This window comes from Ipomoea nil, unplaced genomic scaffold (assembly GCF_001879475.1).
Source record: "Ipomoea nil cultivar Tokyo-kokei standard unplaced genomic scaffold, Asagao_1.1 scaffold1509, whole genome shotgun sequence".
NCBI classification, from domain to species: Eukaryota; Viridiplantae; Streptophyta; class Magnoliopsida; order Solanales; family Convolvulaceae; genus Ipomoea; species Ipomoea nil.
The window spans coordinates 812,418-836,708 of NW_017617937.1; the positions used below are offsets into that span (position 1 = coordinate 812,418).

Genomic DNA, 24,291 nt, shown 5'->3' on the forward strand with positions numbered 1-24,291 from the left:
GACCGGCCGGGCGGAGATCCGATCGGGTGAGGACCGTCCCCGATCCCGCACCAGGCCTGGTCCGTTCACGGCCTTGAACCGATCCGCTGCCGAGGCCATGCAGTATGCCCAATCCTGCAACCTCATAAAGCTCTCTCACCCCGGTCGGGACGGACCGGACAGGAATAAGCACTGTGCCTACCACAGGTGCGCCGGCCACGACACTGAAGAGTGTGTCCAGCTACGCCAGCTGCTGGAAGAGCTGCTCAGCTCGGGAAAGCTGGACAAGTGCGTGGGGAAGAGAGAAGAAGGCAGCAAAGAGACCGATCGAAGAGATCGTCGACGATCCCACCGTCGTTCCGATCGGTCGGGTCAGGGCCGTCAGGACGACCGACGGGACCCAGATCCACCGACTAGCAACCGACCGGCAGGCAAGCCGATCATCCACGTGATCTTCGGTGGATTGGATGATGCCTCCCGACCAAGGGAGAATTGCCCGGTCGCCATCGTTGATTCCCGAGACACCGGGAAGAGGCAGAAGATGGAGCCCATAACCTTCACCATCGACGACCAGCCCAGCAGCGACGACAACGGTATGGAGGCTCTCGTGGTCACGATCGATGTGAACGGGACTGATGTCCAAAGGGTTATGGTCGATACTGGGAGCAGTGTCAACGTCCTTTATTTGGACGTATTTGAGAAGCTGCAACTCGACAAGCGCGAACTAATTCCGGTCGGCGTACCCTTGTCGGGATTTACCGGGGCCCTTATTCACCCCGAATGAAAAATCGCGCTCCCAGTCGAGATCGGCACCCCGCCCAAGTCAATCAAGATCGAGATGGAATTCGTTGTGGTGAACCTACGCTGTGTCCACAATATCATCTTGGGCCGACCCGCCATCATGAAGATCGGTGGGATAATTTCAATGCCTCACCTATGCATGAAATTCCCCATCCCGAATAGGGTCGGTGTTGTCCGGGGCGATGTCCAATCCGCCCGGAGCTGTTACACCCGGGCCGTAAACAGGCGGGGCACGGGAACCTCCTCCCGGGTGAACACAATCGTTAAAGAGGCCTCCGCCGACCGGAAGGAACAGCCAGAACCTTCCGAGGAAATAGAGGAAGTTCCCCTGTCCGAGGACCGACCGGACAGGACGATCAAGATTGGCCGGGCCCTCACCCTCGAGCTCCGAGCGGAAATCTTGGCCACCCTGCGGGAGTTTGCCGATGTTTTCGCGTGGGGACCCGAAGACATGCCCGGGATCGACCGGACGGTTATTTGCCACAAGCTGGTAGTCGATCCCACCGCTAAGCCGGTCGTGCAAAAAACCCGGCACCTCGCTTCCGACCGCCGCGAGTTCGTCAAGGAAGAGGTCAGGAAGATGGCGGCGATCGAGCACATCCGACCGGTGATCTATCCCGAGTGGGTGGCAAATGTTGTTCTCGTTCCAAAGCCCCCAGCTTGAGGATGTGCATAGACTTCACCGACCTCAATAAGGCCTGCCCGCTCGACCCATACCCGCTCCCGAGCATACATCAAATGGTCGACGAAACGGTTGGGGTCGAGTTGATGAGCTTCATGGATGCTTTCAAAGGGTATCATCAGATCATGATGCACCATGAAGACGAGAGTAAGACAGCGTTCGTTACCCCAGACGGACTGTACTGCTACCGAGTGATGCCGTTCGGCCTACGCAACGCAGGAGCGAACTACCAAAGGATGATCAACATGCTCTTCGCTGATCTCTTGGGCCGAACGATGGAAGCTTACGTTGACGATATGCTGGTCAAGAGTCGGGACCGATCCGACCACACTCGGGACCTCCGAGAATGCTTTCAGATCATGAGGAGGTACCAGCTGAGATTGAACCCGAACAAGTGCACGTTCGCGGTTCAAACGGGGAAATTTCTCGGCTATATGATGACAAAGAGGGGGATCGAGCCCAACCCGGCCAAGGTACAGGCAATTCTGGAAATGCAACCACCTTCCACCGTTCGGGAAGTCCAGCAATTGACCGGTCGGTTGGCAGCCCTCAGCCGGTTCCTCTCCAAACTAGCCGAGCGCGCTCTACCGTTCTTTAAAGTATTGCGCAAGGTAAGTGGGTTCGTCTGGGATGACGAATGCCGAGCGGCCTTCGATGAGCTAAAAGAGTACCTCATGTCTCCGATTGTGCTCTCGAAGCCCGAGCTCGGGGAGGCCCTAGACGTGTACCTCGCCGTATCCGATAGAGCAGTAAGCGCAGTATTGTGCCGAACTGATCAGGAAGGGGTCCAGCGACCGGTGTACTATGTAAGCCACGCGCTACATGGTCCCGAGCTCCGGTACTCCCGGCTAGAGAAGGTCTTCTACGCCCTCTACATCGCCGCGAAGAAGCTGGCTCCCTATTTCTAGGGTCGAGCCATCCGCGTGCTGACCGATCAGCCGATCGGTCCAGTCTTCCGCACCGCTTCATCATCCGGCCGCCTGGTCAAGTGGGCGTTGATGCTGACCCAGTACGCGATCGAGTACCGACCGAGACCAGCCATCAAAGGGCAGGCCCTTGCAGATTTCTTGGTCGAGTGCACCGCCCGGGATACCCGACCCCCCGAGGTCGAGGATCCCGAGGCCGAGTGGTGGTCCCTGGCCACGGACGGGTCCAGCAGCCAAAAAGGGGCCGGAGGAAAAGTCGTTGTCATGAGCCCGGAAGGGTTCAAGGTGTACTTCGCGCTTATATACCAGTTCCACCCCACCAACAACGAGGCCGAGTACGAAGCTTTCATCAATGGCTTACAGTGCGCTCGGGACCTGGGGGCTGAGTACATCCGGGCTCAGACAGACTCTGCACTCGTAGTCGGGCAGGTCACCGGCGACTACGAGGTTAACGGCGAACGATTACAATCGTACCAGGACCTTGCAATGGAAAAACTTGCCACGTTCCGGGGGTATACCGTCCGGCACATACCCCGACTGGATAATGCCGATGCGGACATCTTGTCCAAATTGGCCCAAGACGCCCCGGAGCACATGTCAAAGATCGCTCGGATCACGGTGATCCCAAGACCCAGCATTCACAGACTGCCAGTCGTTCCTATCCAACCGGCAGAAGATACCTGGATCACCGACCTAATAGTCTTCCTCGAGCATGGTCGGCTCCCGACCGACCCCCAGCGCGCTCGGAAGGCCAAGCTCAGGGCTACAAGGTTCCAGGTTTTGGACGATCGTCTCTATAGACGTTCGTATGGGAGCCCCCTCATGCGCTGCCTGACCGCGTTTGAAGCTGACCTTGTCATGAAGGAGCTGCATACGGGCATCTGCTCGTCACACCAAGGCGGCCGATCGCTTACTCGCCGCATCATGCTGATCGGGTACTATTGGCCGTCCATCCAGCTCGACTGTGAGAAGCTCGCTCGGGGTTGCGAGACGTGCCAGTTGTTCGCCCGGATGCCCGGACGATCGGCCACCTTTTATCAGCCGGTCACGACCGCCATTCCTTTTGCAAGGTGGGGCGTAGACATCCTGGGACCATTCCCCCAACTTGCCGGTCGGCGCAAGTTCGTCATCGTCGCCATCGACTACTTCTCGAAATGGATCGAGGCCGAGCCGCTTGCCACGATCACATCCCAACAATGTGCTCGGTTTTTATGGCGCAACGTGATTTCCCGCTTTGGCGTGTCTGTGCATCTCATCAGCGACAACGGCCGCCAATTCGTGAGCCAATACTTTCAGAACTTCTTGGCCACGATCGGGACTACACACATCCGGTCGTCAGTAGCTTACCCCCAGGGAAACGGGCAGGTCGAGAACGCCAACCAGACGATAAATGGAAGGTCCGAAGAAGAAGTTACACTCGGCTGGTCGTAGCTGGGCCGATGAATTGCCCTACGTCCTATGGACTTATCGGACGATCCCGAGAGAGGCGACCTTGGAGACCCCGTTTGCCCTAGTTTACGGGGCTGAAGCCTGACTCCCGATCGAGGCTTGGATCCCGACCGACTGAGAACGAACCTTCAACGCGGAAGAAAACGAACACTCGATGGTCGTGGACCTCGATGGGGTCGAGGAGAAGAGAGAGCTAGCTGCTCGGCGCATGGCCGAGTACCAGAAGAGAGTCAAAAGCTCAAAGGATGTTCGGGTCAACCCTCGGTATTTCCAGGTCGGAGACTACGTCTTACGCCGGAGGGAGGCCAGTCAACCTTTGGAAGGTAGGAAGCTAGCTCAAAACTGGGAAGGACCGTACGTCGTCAGTGCTGTAGTGAGACCGGGAACTTACCGGCTCGAGATGACAACCGGTTGGGTTATCGAGGGGACTTGGAATTTCGAGCACCTCGTTATGTTTAGGCATTAGCCTATTTTTTGTAATTTTTGACTGAATGGGGGCTCGACCTACGGGGAGGCACCCTTGTAATTATTCTGATTGTAAATATTTTCGACCGCCTGCGAGCGGGAAATATTAATGTATGAACGATCGGTGATTACCCAACCGTTTGCATACGGCGGCCCGGTCGGTTTTCCTTTCTCATATCGTTTGTCTTGCTCGCCCTTCACCCGATCGAGACTCGGCAACAAAATTGAAGACGGGCGCACTGCCCCACACTCCTCTCCCTCGGTTCCGATCGATAGCGGTGTAACATGGCTCTAATAGCCAGCTACTAAATCGGCTCTAATAGCCGTCGAACTCCTCTCCCTCGGTCCTCACCGATAGGGGTGTGCAATCGGGCTCTAATAGCCTTATCTCTGTGGCTCTAATAGCCAACTGACAATCGACCGGGCGAATGCCTCGACTGGTCGGACAGCCGATCGGGGAAATCTAAGCTACAGCTGAACCCCCCAGTCTGGCCGAGCTTCTCTTCGCTAACGCACCTGCTCGTGCCCCTAGCGCACAACGGTGTGGGGGCTAAGGTGAAGGAAGTGCTATAGGTCCCGCGCTCGGGAACACCCCAGACGGCGGGCCCTAAATGAAGTGTTTAGGCCGGTGATCGGGAACACCCCGATCGAGACGGCCAGACTAGAAGTCGAAGATAAGTTCCAAAGCCTGAGGGTCGGGAACCGCAGTTTAGGCCGGTGATCGGGAATGCCCCGATCGAGACGGCCAAGCCAAAGGTGAGGTCTGGGCCCATGGTCGGGAACACCCCGTCCTGAGCGGCCTGCCTTGGAATCGAAGGCGAGGCCAATCGGCCACAGGTCGGGCTATCCTTGACCGGCCGTTGGGCCATACGGTCCGACTACTCTATCGATCGGGGCCAAAGGTCACGAGGCCGGGCCCTAATCTATCGTCAAAATACACAAGCAAAGGCATAAATCCAACCGAGCAACATAAGTTGAGTAAAAACCAAGTTTTATTAACAGAAGAAGTTGCCCGGTACAACTCGGGACCGGGCTCCCGACCAAAGTGCCTTACAAAACTAGGGAAAGGAAGGCCAGTCTACTTCTCCTTCGGGGCTGGGGGCTCCTTGCCGCTCGGAGTGGCCGTGGCCGACCTGCTCGGTTCGCCTGCCTTCTTCTTCGGCACGAACAAACCGGGACTGGGGTCGGAGACGTTCTGAGGGAATAAGGTCTGGACCAGCTGGAAGTCCTCTTCTTCGAGTCCCTGCTCGAGCCTCGTCCGAGTCGTCTCGAACATCTTCCTCTGGCCAGCCTTATAGGCCCACTGACTAAACGCCACCATCAGCTCCTCCCCGATCGGCGTTCCTCTGACGGCCGTAAGGAACTCCGTGCCCGACTCCTTGCTCTGAAAGATGAACCAAGCCAGCTCATCCGGGGTCTCCACCCGAGCCTTCAGCTCGAGGACCTCCTTCCTGAGCTCAGACGCTTCCCCGATCGCCTTTCGCGCGACCGCCGCGTGGATCTCCTGGTCCTCCTGGCTTTTCTTCAGGTCCTTCTGGACCTTCTCCAGCTCGGCCTGGATCTCTTGGACCTCCCGGAATCGGCAAGCGGCAACCTTCTTGTGGTGGTCGGCCTCGTCGGCCAGCATGGCCCGACCCTGAAGGAGCTGGGCCAACCGGGAAACCTGCAAGAAAGAAGTGTTAGCCCGACTGATGGCACTTGACTTAAAATAGAAGACGAAGAAGAAAGCTTACCTCGGCCAGGTCGTGGCCGATCCTCTCGGCCACCTGGGTCGGGGACAATTTGCTCAAGTCCTCCGTGGCCGGCCCGGCGTTCCCGATCTGCGCCAGGATAGTCGAGCTGCCCGAGCTAGTCTTGGCCGGGGAGCTAATCCTGGTCGCATGGCTCGGGCTACCCTGCTCTCAGCGGCGCTTGATGCCGCCACGCCCTGCTCGGGCGTCTTTTCCTTTCCCCGGGCGACCTCTACCCGGGTCACCAGGACGTCCGTCGCGTCCACCACGTAGCCCTCGGCCGTGGTGACGGTCGACGTCCCGATCGGACGGGCGACCGGGATGTCCTTCTGCCCGGTCGGCTTGGCTTTGAGCCCCGCCAACTTGGTCTTTGGCTTCTTCTTGCCAAGCGAGACCTTGGCGGGCGGGGCCTGGGGGGCGTCATCGTCTCCGAACTCCATTTCTGCAAACAACAAAGTATCAAAGTTAGTAAGGTCGAAGAAGGGGGGACATCAATCGGGAAACACGTTCGGGAAGGTTGGTCGATCTTAGACCTTTCTTCTTCCGTTTGGTGGCCTTCGCGACCGTTACGCCCGTTGGAACCGGAAGGTATTTCTCCTTGAGCTCGTACACGGGGGGCGGGAGCTTGGCCGCCTCGACAGCCTCGGCCGTTCGGAAGATAGTGTATTCATGGAGCTCGCTCGAGATCCGAGCGATGTCCGCCACGAGCTTCGGAGTCTCGACCGGCGTTACTTGCTTCCGATAATGGGTGCTCCAAACCCTCTCGACCGGGAGAATCCACGGGTCGTATTTAAGTGAGAAGATTCGGTTCTTCCACTTCTTGTTATTCCCGGGCAATCCCTCGATCGCACAGATGTCTGCCCGGGACTGCAACATCAGGAAGCCGCCTCCGTAGATGGCCGGGAGAGTCTTGACCTGATAGATGAAGTTGAACAACTCCATCGTGCAGGCCGCCTTATGCCGAGCGCAGATCTGCGGGAAGCAGGCAAGGATCCTGTGCGCGTTCGGGCAAATCTGGCCCGGGACGACCTGGTAGTACCCCAGGAAGGCCGTCAAGAGAGGCGTGAAAGGGATGGCGATCGGGGCCATCAGGGAGTCGTAATGCATCCCGAGCCACTTGCCCTGATGCCGATCGATGACGTTCCCGAGCCTCCTGCTCGTGTCGAAATCTACTCGACCGTTGAGCATCTCCGCGATCCGCTTCGCTTCACCTGTAGTGAGCTCGCTCATCTGCTGCTCGGCCGACTCACTATTCAAAAACTCGAAGTCGTCCCTCCTCGGTCCGGTCGGGTCAGCCGCATCTTCCTCGGCCGGCTCTGGTGCGTCTTCTGGGACGTCGACCCGAGGGACATCGTCTGGGTGATCCCCAATCACCCGACCGGGTGTTCCGTTAAGGCTGCCAATCGGGGATCCCTGCCCGCTCGTGGAGGTCTCCCCACTGTCTCGACTCGAGCTTTCCGACCGGCCCAAACCGGACCCCGATGCGCTAGACGAGCACGCTGCCTCTCGCTGCTCGGGGGCTCGCTCGGGAACTGCTGCCGGTCGTTGAGTATCCTCGGGCGAATACGTCATAATGTCGACCTCCTCCTCGCTGAGGTGCTCGACCTCCTCGTCGTAATCTGCGACCGAGACATTCTGACTGTCGGAGTCTGACATGTCGATCTACCTAGAGGCCGGTCGGGGTTAGTGTTAGACGGGATGTTAGGGGTCAGTTAGTTATAACCTACCAACCCTATGAACTTAAAGCATTAAACAAAAGGCTAAGGCCTAGGAAGCTTACCGATTGAAGATACTTTGTTGAAGAGGCTTAAAAAGCTTTGCTCGACTGTTTTGCACGATCGATCTGCTCGGGGCTCTCTGAGGGTACCGATCGCTTCAGAAGATTGGTGAAAGTTCAAATGAAGGCCCCAAGGGCCTATTTATCGGAGAGCTTTAGGCGGGAAACGGGCCAGCTTGCGCGACACGCCTAGCGCTGACTCCGAGGCGACCGCTCCAGTCGTCGAGGCCTGCAGTCGTCGACACGTGGCGGGGGAGAGAATGACAACTATCCGGTCGGGTTAGACGGCCGACGGTTGGGCTTCTTCATCCCGCCCCGTTTTATCCCGGACGGTCAAAAATGCCCGGGCTGGGGGGGCTCTTGATAGGGTATATCCCGACCGGCCTGGGCCCTACCCGACCGACTCATCTTGTCTCTTTCCTCCTCTTTTTGCAGGTCACAGGTCGGGATTCCTCGGAGAAGCCCGATCGGTTCTCGACCGGAGTGTTAAATTCCCGACCGACCACCCTTGGACAGAAGCTGAGGAGAGACACGCGTCAGCACTTGACGGGGACAGCAAGACGCCCGAGGGGACGACACGTGTCCAAGCCACGCGTCGGGCTGGCCGGAAAGCCCGGATCATGTCCCCTGCGTCGCGTCTATAAATACCCGCCGTTGCGACAGTGAGAGGACCTTTTGGACGATCGATAAAGCTGTTATCAGAGAATCCCGACCGCATTCAGTCGACACCCGAGCAGCTATCTAGATTGTACTTAGGACCTTTTCACCCGATCTATAAAAGTTTACCCGCTTTACTTGATCGTACTTGTGTTGATTACTGCTTACGTGACAATTAGCACTATCATTTAAAAATTCACAATTTATATACTACGAACATACAATGTTAACATATATGTAATTGATTATCTTGTTTTGTATTCACAAGTTCCTTTCAAATACTGCAGCCACACAATATTAACATATTAGGATTTGATGATCATGTATTCTATTCACAATTCCATGTGTTTTGACTTAAAAACACAATTTTTATTAAGTTCACAATTCTAATAGTAAAAATATATAATTTATACATCGTTAGGACCAGGGCAATGTGAACCATGATCCATGATATAACAATTCAATAATTTTAGTTGGTTTGACGGGTCAATAGGTTATTTTATGTTTAATAAAATAATTTATTGCATTAGCTTATCATATCAAGGGTCAAAATTTGAAAAGCCAGTAGAGTGTTTTTGGTTAGTTGATGTTGACATTAATTATGAAATGAACATTTTTTTTTAGAGTTTTTTCCCAAAATGGTCCCTCGACTATCGTTTATTCTCAATTTTACATTTCGACTTTTAATTGCACCCAATGTGGTCCCTTGACTTTTAAAAACTCCCCCAAATTGGTCCTCCGTTAGAAATTCCATCTATTGAGTGTTAAAATGAAGGACATTTTCGTCCATTCACCTATTATATGCCTAATATACTCTGAAAAATAGTCGAGGGACCATTTTGGGAATAGTCGAGGGATCATTTTGAGAAAAACTCATTTATTTATTTCCATTTTTTTTAACACAATCAAATTAGAATTTCTATACATTTTTTTTTTCTTACAAATATAAATAGTTAAAATCCACAATCAAATCTCAAAATTTTAAACGTTCTTTATAATTTTTTTCCTTTTGTCTAAACATACAAATTTTTCCCCTATCCCTGTCAAGTTTTACAATAAATTTCGTAACATTGATAAATACTCATATACTTTTTATTTTTATCTTTTTATGTATATATATAATCATATAATCATATTAAAACTTCAAAAGACAATCAATCACGATGTATTACATTAAATATTATTTTTATAGTTAAAATAAAATTATTATCTTTTTACGTACTTTGGTAAACAAGTTTAACTTTCAAATTTAAGTTTATTAACATTTATATATAAAATACAAACAAACTTCAAAATGACAAGAACTTGTAATATTGGTAAATGATGAGACTTTAGGATTAGAATTGTTTGTTTTGTGCTAATTATTTTTGCATTTGGTTTATTTTACTTGTCCTTTAATTCATAAAATTGATAGCCATAGTTCTAGACTCTCTTTAGCATGATGTACTTCTGGGTAGATAGGCATTTGGAAATGGTAGCTATGGTTTGTACTAACTTTGGAATGAAACTAATGGCCTTACAGGCTAAGTTGGTCAAAGTATCTATAAGGTCCCTGTACTATTGTGTTTTGTTCAATTTAGTCCTTCTACCTTAATTTTGTTCAATTTAGTCACTGTACTTTAAAAAGTAAAACAACTAAGGATAATAGCTTATGTAGCGCTGACATTATCTATGCCATGTCATCATACTTACATGCCAACTCATATATTATTTTATAAATATTTAAAATTAATTACTTTTACTACCAATATATTACATTAATATGTCCAAAATAAATACATAAATATTTGCTCACATAAGCTATTGTCCATAATTGTTTCAATTTTTAAAGTATAGGAACTAATATGAACAAAATTAAAGTAGAAGGACTAAATTGAACAAAACACTATAGTACGAGGACCGCATAGGTACTTTGACCGGCTAAGTTAAGCCAACTTTCCAAAAATATTTTCTAAAATTTTGTCATTGACCGAGAAGTGACGCGTACTTCTCAGTTCGAAGAAGTGCCAGAGCATAGCGATTGATTGTAAAAATAATAATTTTATTTTCAAAAGGCATAGTGACCGAGAAGTGAAGAGTACATTTTGGGTGTCTAAACTGATAAAAATAGTAATGTTATTTTCAATGGTAAAAATAATATTTAATATGATACATAGTGATTGATTGTCTATTGAAGTTTTAGTGTGTGTGTGTGTGAACATAAAAAGTATATGAGTATTATATTTTTGAAATTTACAGAACTTATTGTAAAATTTGATAGGATTAGAGGAAAAGTTTGTATGTTTAGATAGAATGAATAAATTTGTATAGAAAGTTTAAAATTTTGAGGTTTGATTGTGGATTTTAACTATTTATATTTGTAAAAAAAATGTATAGAAACTCTAATTTGATAGTTTTACAAAAATGAAATAAATAAATGAGTTTTTCTCAAAATGATCCCTCGACTATTCCCAAAATGGTCCCTTGACTATTTTTCAGAGTATATTAGGTATATAATAAGTAAATGGATGAAAATGCCCTTCATTTTAACACTCAATAGACGGAATTTCTAACGGAGGACCAATTTGGGGGAGTTTTTAAAAGTCAAGGGACCACATTGAGTGCAATTAAAAGTCGAAATGCAAAATTGAGAATGAGCAATAGTCGAGGGACCATTTTGGGAAAAAAAACTCTTTTTTTTTATCATCCCTAACATTTATATATCTCTCTCTTTTCTTTTTTTTTTTTTTTGAAATATATGGGAGCGTTTACTAACAGGAAATTTTTAAAAATTTTCAGAAAAAATTTCGGCTAGAAATTTTCGAACAAATTTTCGACCGTGTTTACTAAAGGAGAATTTTCAAAAATTTCCGAAAATTAAAAATTGAAAAACAGTGCAAAGTGTTTACCATACTCTGTTCCCATTTCCAAAACTGAGAATTGTTCTCCATTTATGAAGAAATCAGAGACACGCTGAAAATATGTTCTCTAATTAGAAAACACACGGGTGAACAGTAAAGCTGTAATGCATCGAATCCTAGCCACATCTTTTTTTTCCGCAATTTTCTTCTTTCTTCGTAAGGATCTTCTCCAGTCGCTCTCATCTTTTCTAGTCACTATTCTTTCTTCCTCAAATCAAAGCATTGATAGTATTCATCTTCTTCTCTACTGCTACTTCCGCGGACTGCGATTGGCTTGCAGTATAGAATTTAAAAAAAATTACCTCTGACTGAGCGACTGGCTGAGGCCTGACTCCTGAGCCTCAGGGAGGTCGTTAGCTGGAGATCGTGAGGGAGACAGGAGAGCCGGAGCGGAGAGACTGAGCGAGGGCGTCAAGTCGTCGGCCGGAGACGGAGAGCAGTGGAGTGGATTAGTGGAATCGAGAAGCAAAAGCAAGGAATCGTTGGCAAAAGCAGAAGCAAGGAATCATTGGCGAGAAGCAGAAGCGAGGAATCGTCGGCGAGAAGCAGAAGCTAGGAATCGTCGGCGAGAAGCAAAAGCCGAGGACGGGACATCGGTCTGTGCGAAGGCAAATTATTGTGTGGACCATAGTCCACACAATGTTATGTGAACCATAACAAAAAGTACATTTTTAATATACTAAATCTACATTATTTTTGTAATGAAGGTACATTATACAATATAATGTACACTCAGAACAAAAATAATGTACATCCTCTGAATACAATGTACATTATTTTTGTACTGAATGTACATTATTTTTGTACTGAATATACATTATTTTACAGTAGATAAAATATGGTCCACACAACTTGTGTGGACCATGGTCCACACAATAATGATTGCTGTGCGACGGTGGTCAGTGGAGTTGAGGTTGGGGAATTAAGAATAGATATTGGGCTTAGATATTGCCTATCAACTTGGCAATAGTTATGCTGTGCAACCGAATGTACCATGTGCATGGTGCATACGGTTCAAAACGACGTCGTTTTGATTAAAAACGCACGTCCCACTTAAAAAAAAAAAAATCAGGTTCGACTCTCAGCAATAGCATTATTATGGATATATAGTTATGAAATTGTGGTTATATAGTTATGAATTTATGGATATTTAGTTCATTCATTGTGGATATTTAGTTCAATCATATATTGTGGATATTTAGTTCATTCATTGTGGATTTTTACTTCATTCATTCATTCATTGTGGATTTTTACTTCATTCATTCATTCATTGTGGATTTTTACTTCATTCATTCACTGTGGATATATAGTTATGAAATTGTGGATATATAGTTATGAAATTGTGGTTATATAGTTATGAATTTATGGATATTTAGTTCATTCATTGTGGATATTTAGTTCAATCATATATTGTGGATATTTAGTTCATTCATTGTGGATTCTTACTTCATTCATTCATTCATTGTGGATTTTTACTTCATTCATTCATTCATTGTGGATTTTTAATTCATTCATTCACTGTAGATATATAGTTATGAAATTCTGGATATATAGTTATGAAATTCTGGATATATAGTTATGAATTTCTGGATATATAAAAATGTTATTGCCGGGAATCGAACCTGATTTCTCCTTTAAGTGGGACGCGCGTTTTTTTAACCAAAACGGCACCGTTTTGCAACCGTATGCACCTTGCAAGGTGCATTCGGTTGCACAACATAATTTGCGGCATCTTGGGCTAGTGGGCAGTGGGCTTAGCTAGTTATATAGTTAGAAATTGTGAATAGAAAACAAGTTTTTAAGGGTAAATATCCAAAATCAATCGTTATGCGTTGGACCCGTGTCCAGCATGCTTGCTGGACACGGGTAACAGTGTCGTTAGACACTCTTATCTTTTTTTTTTTTTTTTTTTTTTTTTTTTTTTAAATTTCAGACAGCTTCGTTATAGGATTACTAGTTTTTTACCCGCATTGCGCGATTGGAATAATGCCCAATGTTTTTTTTTTTAAATAAGTACTTTAAAGTATATCAATGCAAGATTATATTGGAATTGTTCACGCATAGATAATTTAATGTTGAATTTGCGTATTTAAATAGGTAATACTAAGTTTGCAAATGCAAGATAATATAGTCAAGATTGATTATAATTGTCAATAAAATAATTGTATAGGTATGGTTGAAACCAAATACGGGACATAAGGGAGAGCAAATAAAAATTAAAAATATTAAATATATACTAATATTGAAGAGCTAACTGCTGATTGCCAAATAAGGACATTGCGAGGTAGTTTCCCACTTCAATTTGTTGTGTGATTTGAATACTCTTTTGTCAATAAATCCCCCAAGTAGTTAATATGTTCGGTTTAATTATATTTTTTTATTTTTTTTATTTTTTAAAAACAATTATTATTATTATTATTATTATTATTATTATTATTATTATTATTATTATTATTATTATTATTATTATTATTATTATTATTATTATTATTATTATTAAATATATGTATACCCTTAGGTCATTTTACATGTTAATCTAAATAGCTAATTTTTTCAAATATCTTTTTATCAACCGTTGATATAATTCGCTGGTCAAATCCGCTAATATAATTCGTTAACGTTAACCGCTAACTGCTAATTGTCTTACAAGAACATTGTGAGATAGTTCTCACTTCAATTTGTTGTGTGATTTGAATACTCTCCTTGTCAACAAATCTCTCAAAGTAGTTAATATGATTGACTTTATTTATTTTATTTATTTTATTTTTTCATGGTATTAATAAAATACTTGGTAAATAAATATATAGCATTATTTTGTATTATAACTTTGATATCTAATTTTAAAAAAATAGTGCACAAAAAACATAATAGACAATGTAATGAATATAATCAATTGATGAATTTGAATGTAAAGAATTTTTACATTGGAGAAAAATAAAGACAATATAACTAATAAAATTACTCCTCTTAATTAATTTATTGATAATGAATATATATTTTTTTTAATAAAGACATTGTAGAGACAATGTACTGAATATAATCAATTGATAAATTTGAATGTAAAGAATTTCTATATTGGAGAAAAATAAAAATAATATAACTAATAAAATTATTTCTCTTATTTAATTTATTGATAATGAATAAATTTGTTTGAATAAAGACATTGTAGACACATAATTCTAAATTAAATAAATGCATATGTATTATTTTTTGTTGTAGCTACCAAATTATTATTTAATTTAATAAGATTAAAATATAGTACTAAGTATGCCAACTTTGATTGGAATGAGGTTCGAACCTAAGACCTTTCTTATTGAAATCAATAAGTTAACGGTGAACTAACCGAAATTAACGGAAAAGATAATATTTAAAGGAAAAGTTAACGGATAATTATATTCATTAAGGATAAATTAGTAAATTTTAAGGAAAAATTAAAATCTGATCAACCTGAGCCATTCATTTGATTAAAAAATTTGACCGCCATTTTTTCTACCCATTATAGGCCTAACTCTCTTGGGCTCTTATTAGTATAGTAGATATGTTCATAATTTTATTACTATATGTTAATAACTGTACATTCATAACTCCATAACTGTACGTTCATAACTCTATAATTGTACATTCATAACTCCATAACTGTACATTCATAACTCCATAACTGTACATTCATAACTCCATAATTGTACATTCATAATTTTCGAAGCTCTATGTTCACAATTTTAGAGCTCTATGTTCATAATTTTATCACTATATGTTCATAATTGTAAGTTCATAATGTTAGAGCTCTTTGTTCATAATTCGATCAATAACTGTACATTCATAATTCCATACTGTGGATTCATAATCTCATAACTGTAGATTCATAACTCCATAACTGTAGATTCATAACTCTATAACTGTACATTCATAATTCCATAACTGTACATTCATAATCTTCGAAGCTCTATATTCACAATTTTAAAGCTCCATGGTCATAATTTTATCACTATATATGTTCATAATTGTAAGTTCATAATGTTAGAGCTCTGTGTTCATAATTTCATAATTGCATAACTGTACATTCATAACGACATAACTGTACATTCATAACGGCATAACTGTACATTCATAATCCAAAAAAAAAAAAAAAAAAAAAAATAACGCGCGTGATTTTTTTTTTAACTAAATGACGCGTTTTTTTTGAAAAACGACGTCGTTTTGGGCCCGTGTCCACAATTCATTGTGGACACGGGTCCAGGGCATAATTTGCCATCCAAAATGGTTTTTCAACTATAGCAAAATTCACAAATTGGTTCTTGACTTTCAATTTTAACCAATTAAGTCTTTAACTTTGCAATTTTAACACGATTTAGTCATTCGTCTATTTAACTGTTTGTTGATCGTGATCTTTGAGAATATATATGTAATTTCATGGGTCATCGTCGGTCGGAAAACCTTCAATCCCAAATTGGAACCCTACATTCAGACTTCAAACAAGCATTCGAACACTTCTGCATCAACGCCAATGGCCGCACCGTCATCGACAATCTCCAGAAGAACCTGCAACTCTCTTCGGAGGACGTGGACTTGGCAGATTGTGGTTCGAAAACACGTCGTCTTCTTCGGTCTGGTACGAACTTAACTACATTGAATCCAAAGGGAGGATGAAGAAAGGCGACAGGATTTGGCATATTGCTTTCGACAGTGGATTCAAATGTAACAGTGCAGTCTGGAAATATAACCAGAACCTTAAAAAACCGACGATGGACCATGAAATTACATATATATCCTCAGATATCACGGTTAACAAACGGTCAAATAGACAGATGATCAAATCATGTTAAAATTGTAAAGTTAAAGACTTAATTGATTGAAATTGAAAGTCCAGAAACAATTTATGAATTTAGTTATAGTCGAGGGACCATTTCAAGTATTTACTCAATTTTTAGTTCAGTTTTTGAAAACAAAATAAAAAACAGAGAATAAAAAATAGAGAATAGAAACGATAACGAAAAGTAAACAGACACTGTCTCTCTTCTCGTTGTTCATCTGCATTGTAACAGGAACCGAAACCCGCGCTTGAAGTCGTAGTGGCATTTGCTTTTTTGACTCTCGTAATAAGCGACAAAGATTACGCGGCTAAGGTACAATCATGGTGTGTAAAATAATTGCAGGAAAAGTCGAAGCAATTGCTTCTAAGAATTTAAAATGCCCTATAAATCTCCGACACGGCAATCCGATCAGCAGCAAGAGCAACCGCAACAGTCCTAGATATTTCTGCCTGAATTCTCCGCCGCCATGTCGCAACCAGGAGACCAGATGCCGATCGCCAACCCTTTCCTCTTTCCACACTCCCAGTCCACTGTTCTCCCCGACCCATCCCGTTTCTTTGCCCCTCACCTCCTCTCAAACCCTCTGCCCACAAATTCTTTCTTCCAGAACTTTGTTCTTAAAAATGGCGATCAGCCGGAATACATTCACCCCTATCTCATCAAATCATCCCAATCCTCGCTCACTCTCTGTTACCCGCCTCAGTTGCGAGGCCCTGCTTTCATTTCCCAGACTTTCCATGCTGATCTGACCATTTCCGCACTGAACAACCCCAACCCGAATGCGCCTCATGTTGTTTCGTCATTCAGTGATCTCAGTCTCATGCTGGACCTTCCCTCCAGCAATCTCAGGTTCTTTCTTGTAAGGGGTAGCCCCTTCTTGACTTGTAATGTTTACACCAATGTCAGTATTTCAATTTCAACTATCCATGCGATTCTTGAATGTTCCTCCAATGATTCCCAGACAAAATACACCATTAGGCTCAATAATAACCAGACATGGCTTTTGTACGCCTCTTCCCCCATTAATTTGAGTCATGATCTATCTACCATTACTTCTACAACTTTTTGTGGTGTAATTAGGATCGCTCTCTTGCCAAACTCTGACCCAAAATGTCAAGCTGTTCTTGACCGCTTTAGTTGTTGTTATCCCACTGCCGGCCACGCTGCTTTCACCAAACCATTTTGTTTGGAGTATAAGTGGGATAAAAGTGGCCGCGGAGATCTGCTTATGCTTGCACATCCTCTTCATCTCCGCCTTCTTTCAGACTGTGATTGCAGAATTACTGTTTTGAAGGAGTTCAAGTATAGCAGCATTGATGGTGATCTTGTAGGTGTTGTTGGGGATTCATGGGTTCTGAAAACTGACCCCATTTCAGTGGCATGGCATTCAGTTAAAGGTATAAGGCAGGAATCATATGCTGAGATAATTAGTGCATTGCATACAGATGTTCGGGCTTTGAATGCTGCAAATATACAGACTAAGTCGTCTTATTTTTATGGTAAGTTGGTAGCAAGAGCAGCGAGGCTAGCGTTGATAGCTGAGGAGGTGTGTCATCTTGATGTTATTCCCACGATTCGGAGGTTCTTGAAGGATGCAATTCAGCCCTGGTTGGATGGGACTTTCGCAGCTAATGGTTTCTTGTATGATTCGAGATGGGGTGGACTTGTGACGAAACAAGGGTTAACTGATACTGGTGCTGATTTTGGGTTTGGGATCTTTAACGATCACCATTATCACGTTGGCTACTTTGTTTACGCGATTGCTGTGCTTTCTAAGATTGATTCTGCGTGGGGAAGGAAGTACAGGGGCCAGGCGTACTCTCTCGTGGCAGATTTTATGAACTTGAGCAGGCAAAAGAGTTCAAATTACACCCGGTTGAGGTGTTTTGACCTGTGGAAACTGCATTCTTGGGCGGGAGGATTGACTGAATTTGCAGATGGGCGAAACCAGGAGAGCACGAGTGAGGCAGTGAATGCTTACTATTCTGCAGCTTTGATGGGGTTGGCTTATGGGGACACCCATCTTGTAGCCATTGGATCCACCCTTTCTGCACTGGAAATTCAATCTGCACAAATGTGGTGGCAAGTGAGAGAGGATAGCAATTTGTATGCAGAAGAGTTCACCAGGGAGAATCGCGTGGTGGGGGTTCTGTGGGCTAACAAACGAGACAGCGGCCTCTGGTTCGCTCCTGCTGAATGGAGAGAGTGCCGGCTGGGAATACAACTCTTGCCGATACTCCCAATCAGCGAAGCTCTATTTTCTGATGTTGGATTTGTGAAACAACTGGTGCAATGGACTCTGCCGGCTCTCGCGAGAGAAGGGGTCGGAGAAGGGTGGAAAGGGTTCGTGTACGCACTGCAAGGAGTTTATGACAAAGCGGGCGCTTTGGAGAATGTAAGGAGGTTAACTGGGCATGACGACGGGAACTCACTCACAAATCTTCTTTGGTGGGTTCATAGTAGAGAGGATGATGTTGAGGAATATGATAGAGGTGGTAAGTTATGCTGGTTTCATCACTACTGTCATTGAGTGATGCAACTCATTATGTTTAGAAACCAGTCTGTTTGGTTATCTTATACCACTTGTTATTGCCCTTTGATTTCCATTGAATTTCTCCATGAATACACTTTAAGAAACTCTGTATGTTCTTACAAAGATTTTGCCCCTACTATAAATGTTCATGGTCAAGACTAGAGATAGATAGATTGAAATCTTTCCAGCACTGGTTTCTTCTGTGTCCAGTAACAGGTTAACAGTATTATGGCATGACAAAGGAAAAGAAAAACAAGGAAAATTATAGGAACCTGGACCAAACTACACCCACAGCCACATGCCTAAACTCTTATGGGGACACTACGAGTAATAGTGATATGTTGCTATTCCATCCGTATCATAATTGGATTATCAATAAATGTGTCGTCTAAACCTTTATGGGGACTCTCAATGTCAATCAAATAAAGAGAGAAACTTTTTTTTTTTTTTAATAAAAACCACTTATTTTATAAAAGAATATGAAAAATAGTCCGCATAAGTTTAACTCAATAATTCAGTATGCAATATTTAAAATAAGAAACTAAGATTAGTTCAGTATGTAATATTTAAAATAAGAAACTAAGATTAGTTCAGTATGCAATATTTAAAATAAGAAACTAAGATTAGCTCATTATAATTCAATAGTTTAGTATGCAATATTTAAAATAAGAAACTAAGATTAGTTCAGTATGTAATATTTAAAATAAGAAACTACGATTCGAAGTATGCAATATTTAAAATAAGAAATTAAGATTAGTTCAGTATGCAATATTTAAAATAAGAAACTAAGATTCGAAACTCGACAAAGACAGCTTACCGTGATTTATCTCTTCGCACATATTTTGTCCAGCCGGATTAGAAATTCAACTTTTTAGAAAAGAATTTGGAAAAAATAAAAATATCTAACAAACGACGTCGTATTATAGAAAATACCAAAAAGTGCGAGGTAGTTAATACGAGTAGTAAAACTGTAACTGAGAAGCGCGACTGATAGCAGTCGAGAAGAAGAAAGAATTGTGGTTGGAAGAAACTACTTCGAGTCCTGGACATCTCCGCCCTCTAGCGAGCGATCGTAGACCGTAAAAAGACTCAGAACTCAAGGTCAACGGCGGACATGGGAGGAGGAGGAGAGGATCCGCAGAAGCTGAAGAGGATAGCGGCGGCGGCGTACGACTACGAGAACGATCCCAAATGGGCCGATTACTGGTCCAATATTCTCATCCCACCACACATGGCCTCCCGCTCCGACGTCGTCGACCACTATAAGCGCAAGTTCTACCAGCGACACATTGTCCGTGCTCTAACCCCTCTTTTCCCCATCCCCTCAAAACCAAACTTTTTTTTACCAGTTGTTCTTGCGTAGTGTTCAATTTCTTCAACATTCGTCATTGATAAGCTTCTTTATGTTTATATTTCTCTCCGTAGTTTGATAATGAATGAATTATTACTATCAATTTCTATATCCGAGCAATTGTCTGTTCAATTACAAATGGATATTTAGCCCGCAGCTCAGTTGGTTCCTGGATTGTCAGCCAGGACACATAATCGAGCCAGGCAGTCCCAGTGTAGGAGTTACATTCAATGTGGTGGGCTCCTTGTGGGCACCAAGCCCCCACAATGGGCTACACAGTCACCGTGATTTATCCTCCCGGTCGAGGTGTGGGGGCGGACCAGGGCAAGGGAATTTCCCTTTTGTGGGCAATTACAAATGGATATTTAGCCTGCAGCTTAGTTGGTTCCTGGATTGTCAGCCAGGACACATAATCGAGCTAGGCAGTCCCAGTGTGGGAGTTACATTCAATGTGGTGGCCTCCTTGTAGGCACTAGGCCCCCATTATGGGCTGCACAGTCACCATGATTTATCCTCCACTTGGTCGAGGTGGGGGGCGGGGTGGGGCGAGAGAATTTCCCCTTTTGTGGGCAATTGAAAATGGATATTTTCACTCTTGGAGCAGACCTAGCATGCATATTTGCTGTTCAAAAGCTGCGTTCTATTATTCTAAGCTTTCCTTTGGTATTTCAATCTATCCTGGGAAGTGGGAGCTGGGAAAAGAGGGGGAGAGAGGATAGGAGCTTTGCATTCACTGATGTTTGACCAATTACCAGCATCTGGAACCATTCTTATCTAAAAAAGATCACTTTTTTTATGAGTTCTTTTGGAGGCTGAAAGTTTTGAAAGAAAAAGAAACAATGATCAGTCAATGACTTCTTTGCAGCATTTTCTGTTTTCCTTGCATTCATTTTTTGAGTGGAGCTACATATAACATAATCTTACTGTGTTTGCTTAGTTACCTTTAGCAGCTTGACTCCCAGCATATATTAGTAGTGATTGGTGGAACAGGTTTTGGACTCGTGCTAGGTAGTTGGAGTGATACATTGGCTACCTCCAATGTATCAACTGGGAGGGATTGCTCTGTAGTTTAATTGGTTTTGTTGGGTTTTGTAGGATCCAGATCTGGTGGTTGAGCCAATGGCACCTAGCAGATCTTCTCAGCAAGCAAAACCATCTGCTCCACAGACATCATCTTCATCAACTTCAAATGGCCAGTCACGAGCACATACCTCAGGTATTAATCTGGTTTTCAGTTAACTGTGAAATATTTAAACGGGATTGGGGTCTTTCTCAGAAGTCAGCAATTCCTTTTTTTTTTTTTTTTTTTTCTTTTCTTTAGTAATTGTACTTTTCATTTTTAATCCAACTACTATTCATTTTAGAGTCATCTGGAAGGACATCTCGGACATCAACTGATTCAACAACTCCAGCTTCAAATCCAACTTCTTTGCGCTGGGATAGGCAAACTGTACAATTTTCTGTCAACGCTTGGGTATGGCAAATCCTTCCCAGACAAATAAGCATTTAAAGGCTATATTTTTTACCAGTTAAAAAAAAAAACAATCTTTAGTGCATACCACCCAGTAATACTAAGGAGACAGGCAACCACCATTTATTAATCTTCTTTCCATTTGGTACTTATTATGTCTGATTTAATCTGTGGCTCTACCTCTTATTAATAAAAATCAACGGATCAACCATGGAAGTCTTAGAAGTTTTGAACACATGGATCAAGCTTTGTAATTTGTATTCTGATTTGTGGGTTCTTCTGAAGTTGTTGGAATTTGATATCTTGAAAATGAGATGCAGATGCTGCATATAAATTTTATTATATGTGTACAATGAGAAAATATGGTTGCCTATACTGCTTTTATGTTTGTCTCTATACACAAAATTTGAATTCATTTAGCTGGTTGAAAAAGAGTCTTATAACGTGGAAAGACGATTGTCCATTTGCCCATTGGTTAACATCAAAGTTTTCTTCTCCCTCCCCCCTTTGCAGGTCTTTGTTATGACAATACTTGCAATCTTTCCCCTCATTCCTACAAATCTGTCAAACAGGGCATATAGACTTTCCTTTATCGGAACAACATGTTCGGCCCTATATTCTTTATATACAGCACATGGGGTAAATTCTAATTTTAATTTTTTACCATTTTAGTTCCTTAACTCAGTATGTGTCTAATTCAGAAGAGGCTAATGAATAACTCATTGTTCTCTGCAGAAACCCAGGGCATGGAATATGCAAGCATTGCAAGTGTGGTTGCAGTCAGTGGTTGTGGCAAAGTATTTTATCTACTTTATATACTGTCTTACCTTTGTCACTTCACATCTTTACCTCAAATGTGAGTGTCACTGAACTTCTGTTATCTTATTCTTCTTTTCTGCTTAAACTTTAGCTGTGCACCTTCGTTCACATAATCTTTACTCAACTCTGTTGCAGTTGCTTTGATTCCAATTTTATGCCAAGAACTTGAGCATATCGCAAAGTTCCTTAGGCGTAACTTTAGCAGAACCTCTTTATACAGGCAAGGCTTACGGTGAATTGTTTACCTTTGGGTGAAAATCAGAAATTTTCTTTCTAATAATTGTATAAAGGCAGCTAGGTTGAAACATTTTCTAAGTTGAAGCATCAAATATACATTTGATCTTATATTGAGATTTTAGACAATTGTTACTATTATTTATAGTAATACTTGGCTATGATTCACCTGAATTTTGAGATCTAAGTGAAGAATGGACAATCCTGATTGTGCAGGAGGTACTTTGATGATGCATGTGTATGGGTTGAGTCAAATGCAAGTACGCTTAAGATACTGACTTCACAAGCTGAGATTGGAATTGGGTTCCTTTTGATTATCTCTCTTTTCTCGTCAGTCTCTGTCTCTATTTCCCTTATGATCTCTTATCACCTCACCTTTTGTTTCCATTTAACTTTATAAATTTCATTTTCTTTTATTATCAAAATGCAGGTGGCAGCGCAACATAATACAGACATTCATGTACTGGCAGGTGTGTGCATTATTCGTGATATGAAAATTGTTTTGCTTTCCATCAACCACCCAACCCCCCCTCCCCCAACAATCAAAATATAATTATAATCAAGAAGCTACCGGCATGGCACTGATATGTAAGAGGCAAGCAGGTTGTGTTCATTTCATAACAGGAACTCTTCTCAACAGAGATAGTTTCTCTGACCTGTTGAGATGGCACCCTGTGAACTGTATAAAGATTTGGCAGGGTAATTTGGATCTTTTTTTTTTGGGTGACGAGGGAAACCCACAGCCACTATCTGAGGATGTGCACTAGGTAAACCTCACCTTGTGGCCCTAGCCAGCAAAGGACTACAAGAAAGTAAACCAGCCTAGGTTGCCCATAGCTGACCGGTTCAAACCAAGAAGGCCAATAGGCCGCTCTCACTGGGAGTTGAACTTGAAACCTTGTGGTTACCAAGCCAACGACCCGACCAACTTGGCTGGGGCTGCCCCCGGCAATTTGGATCTTGAGTCTGTAACTGGTAGTGATATTGTCATGTCATACAAATCTCGATATTCTTAACGTGTATTGAACCTATACTTTTGCAGCTACTAAAGCTCATGTACCATGCACCAGCAACTGCTGGTTACCATCAGAGTGCATGGACAAAGATTGGGAGGCTCATCAATCCTCTCGTCCAAAAATACGCCCCGTTCTTGAACACACCTATTTCTGCTGCACAGAAGTGGTGGTTAAGGTGAAAGAAAGCATCTCCAACAAACATTAACTGCAGTGTGTTGATATATGCTCCAGGCATCAGATAATTTGAGGTGGGTTAGCATCTTAGCACCAGTGAATTGGTGAGAAGGATATATGCTCTCTTCTTTAATGAACTTTTCTATGGTGCACAGAGTGTACTGCATACACTTTTTGTTATGGGTATAACTTTCTGGATAGATAATTTAAGATTGAAATCCTAAGTAACAAAATATCATACTCCCTAATAAAATTTTGTCTTTGGCAGATGTTTTATTTATTATTTGTATGTTATGAAAACTTTTTCCATTTTAGAGGTCCAATTATGTTTTTTGTTTAATTTATTTATAAAGTTTATTTGATCATATTTTCTACCCGAGTTCTACTATATGTACTCTCAAATCATACTCTCCCTGATGTGGTGGGCTTTGATAAGTTAATTTTTTTATGTGGGTCTCATACAAATGTCTACATTAAAATTTTGTATGTGAGAATAAAAATTGAGAGTATAAAGTG

General features: G+C 43.2%; 1 protein-coding gene and 1 pseudogene across 1 annotated transcript; both read left to right on the plus strand.

Annotated features, from left to right (window-relative positions):
- Positions 1–16,467: 16,467 nt before the first annotated feature.
- Positions 16,468–18,871, plus strand: LOC109189128 (annotated as a pseudogene).
- Positions 18,872–19,671: 800 nt separating this feature from the next.
- Positions 19,672–24,058, plus strand: LOC109189242 (transmembrane protein 33 homolog). The gene is made up of 9 exons (XM_019340055.1): positions 19,672–20,001; positions 21,157–21,277; positions 21,426–21,535; positions 22,046–22,171; positions 22,268–22,388; positions 22,487–22,571; positions 22,802–22,915; positions 23,016–23,055; positions 23,628–24,058. The coding sequence occupies exons 1-9, from the start codon at positions 19,825–19,827 to the stop codon at positions 23,778–23,780; spliced, it is 1,047 nt and encodes a 348-aa protein (XP_019195600.1). The 5' UTR covers positions 19,672–19,824; the 3' UTR covers positions 23,781–24,058.
- The last annotated feature ends 233 nt before the right edge of the window (positions 24,059–24,291 follow it).

What these genes read in the sequence shown, in the direction of transcription:
- LOC109189242 (XM_019340055.1), top strand. Translation starts at nt 19,825, where the DNA reads ATGGGAGGAGGAGGAGAGGATCCGCAGAAGCTGAAGAGGATAGCGGCG. An exon ending in AGTTCTACCAGCGACACATT is followed by an intron (nt 20,002 to 21,156) that starts GTCCGTGCTCTA and finishes TGGGTTTTGTAG; the next exon opens with GATCCAGATCTGGTGGTTGA. An exon ending in TTGATTATCTCTCTTTTCTC is followed by an intron (nt 22,916 to 23,015) that starts GTCAGTCTCTGT and finishes ATCAAAATGCAG; the next exon opens with GTGGCAGCGCAACATAATAC.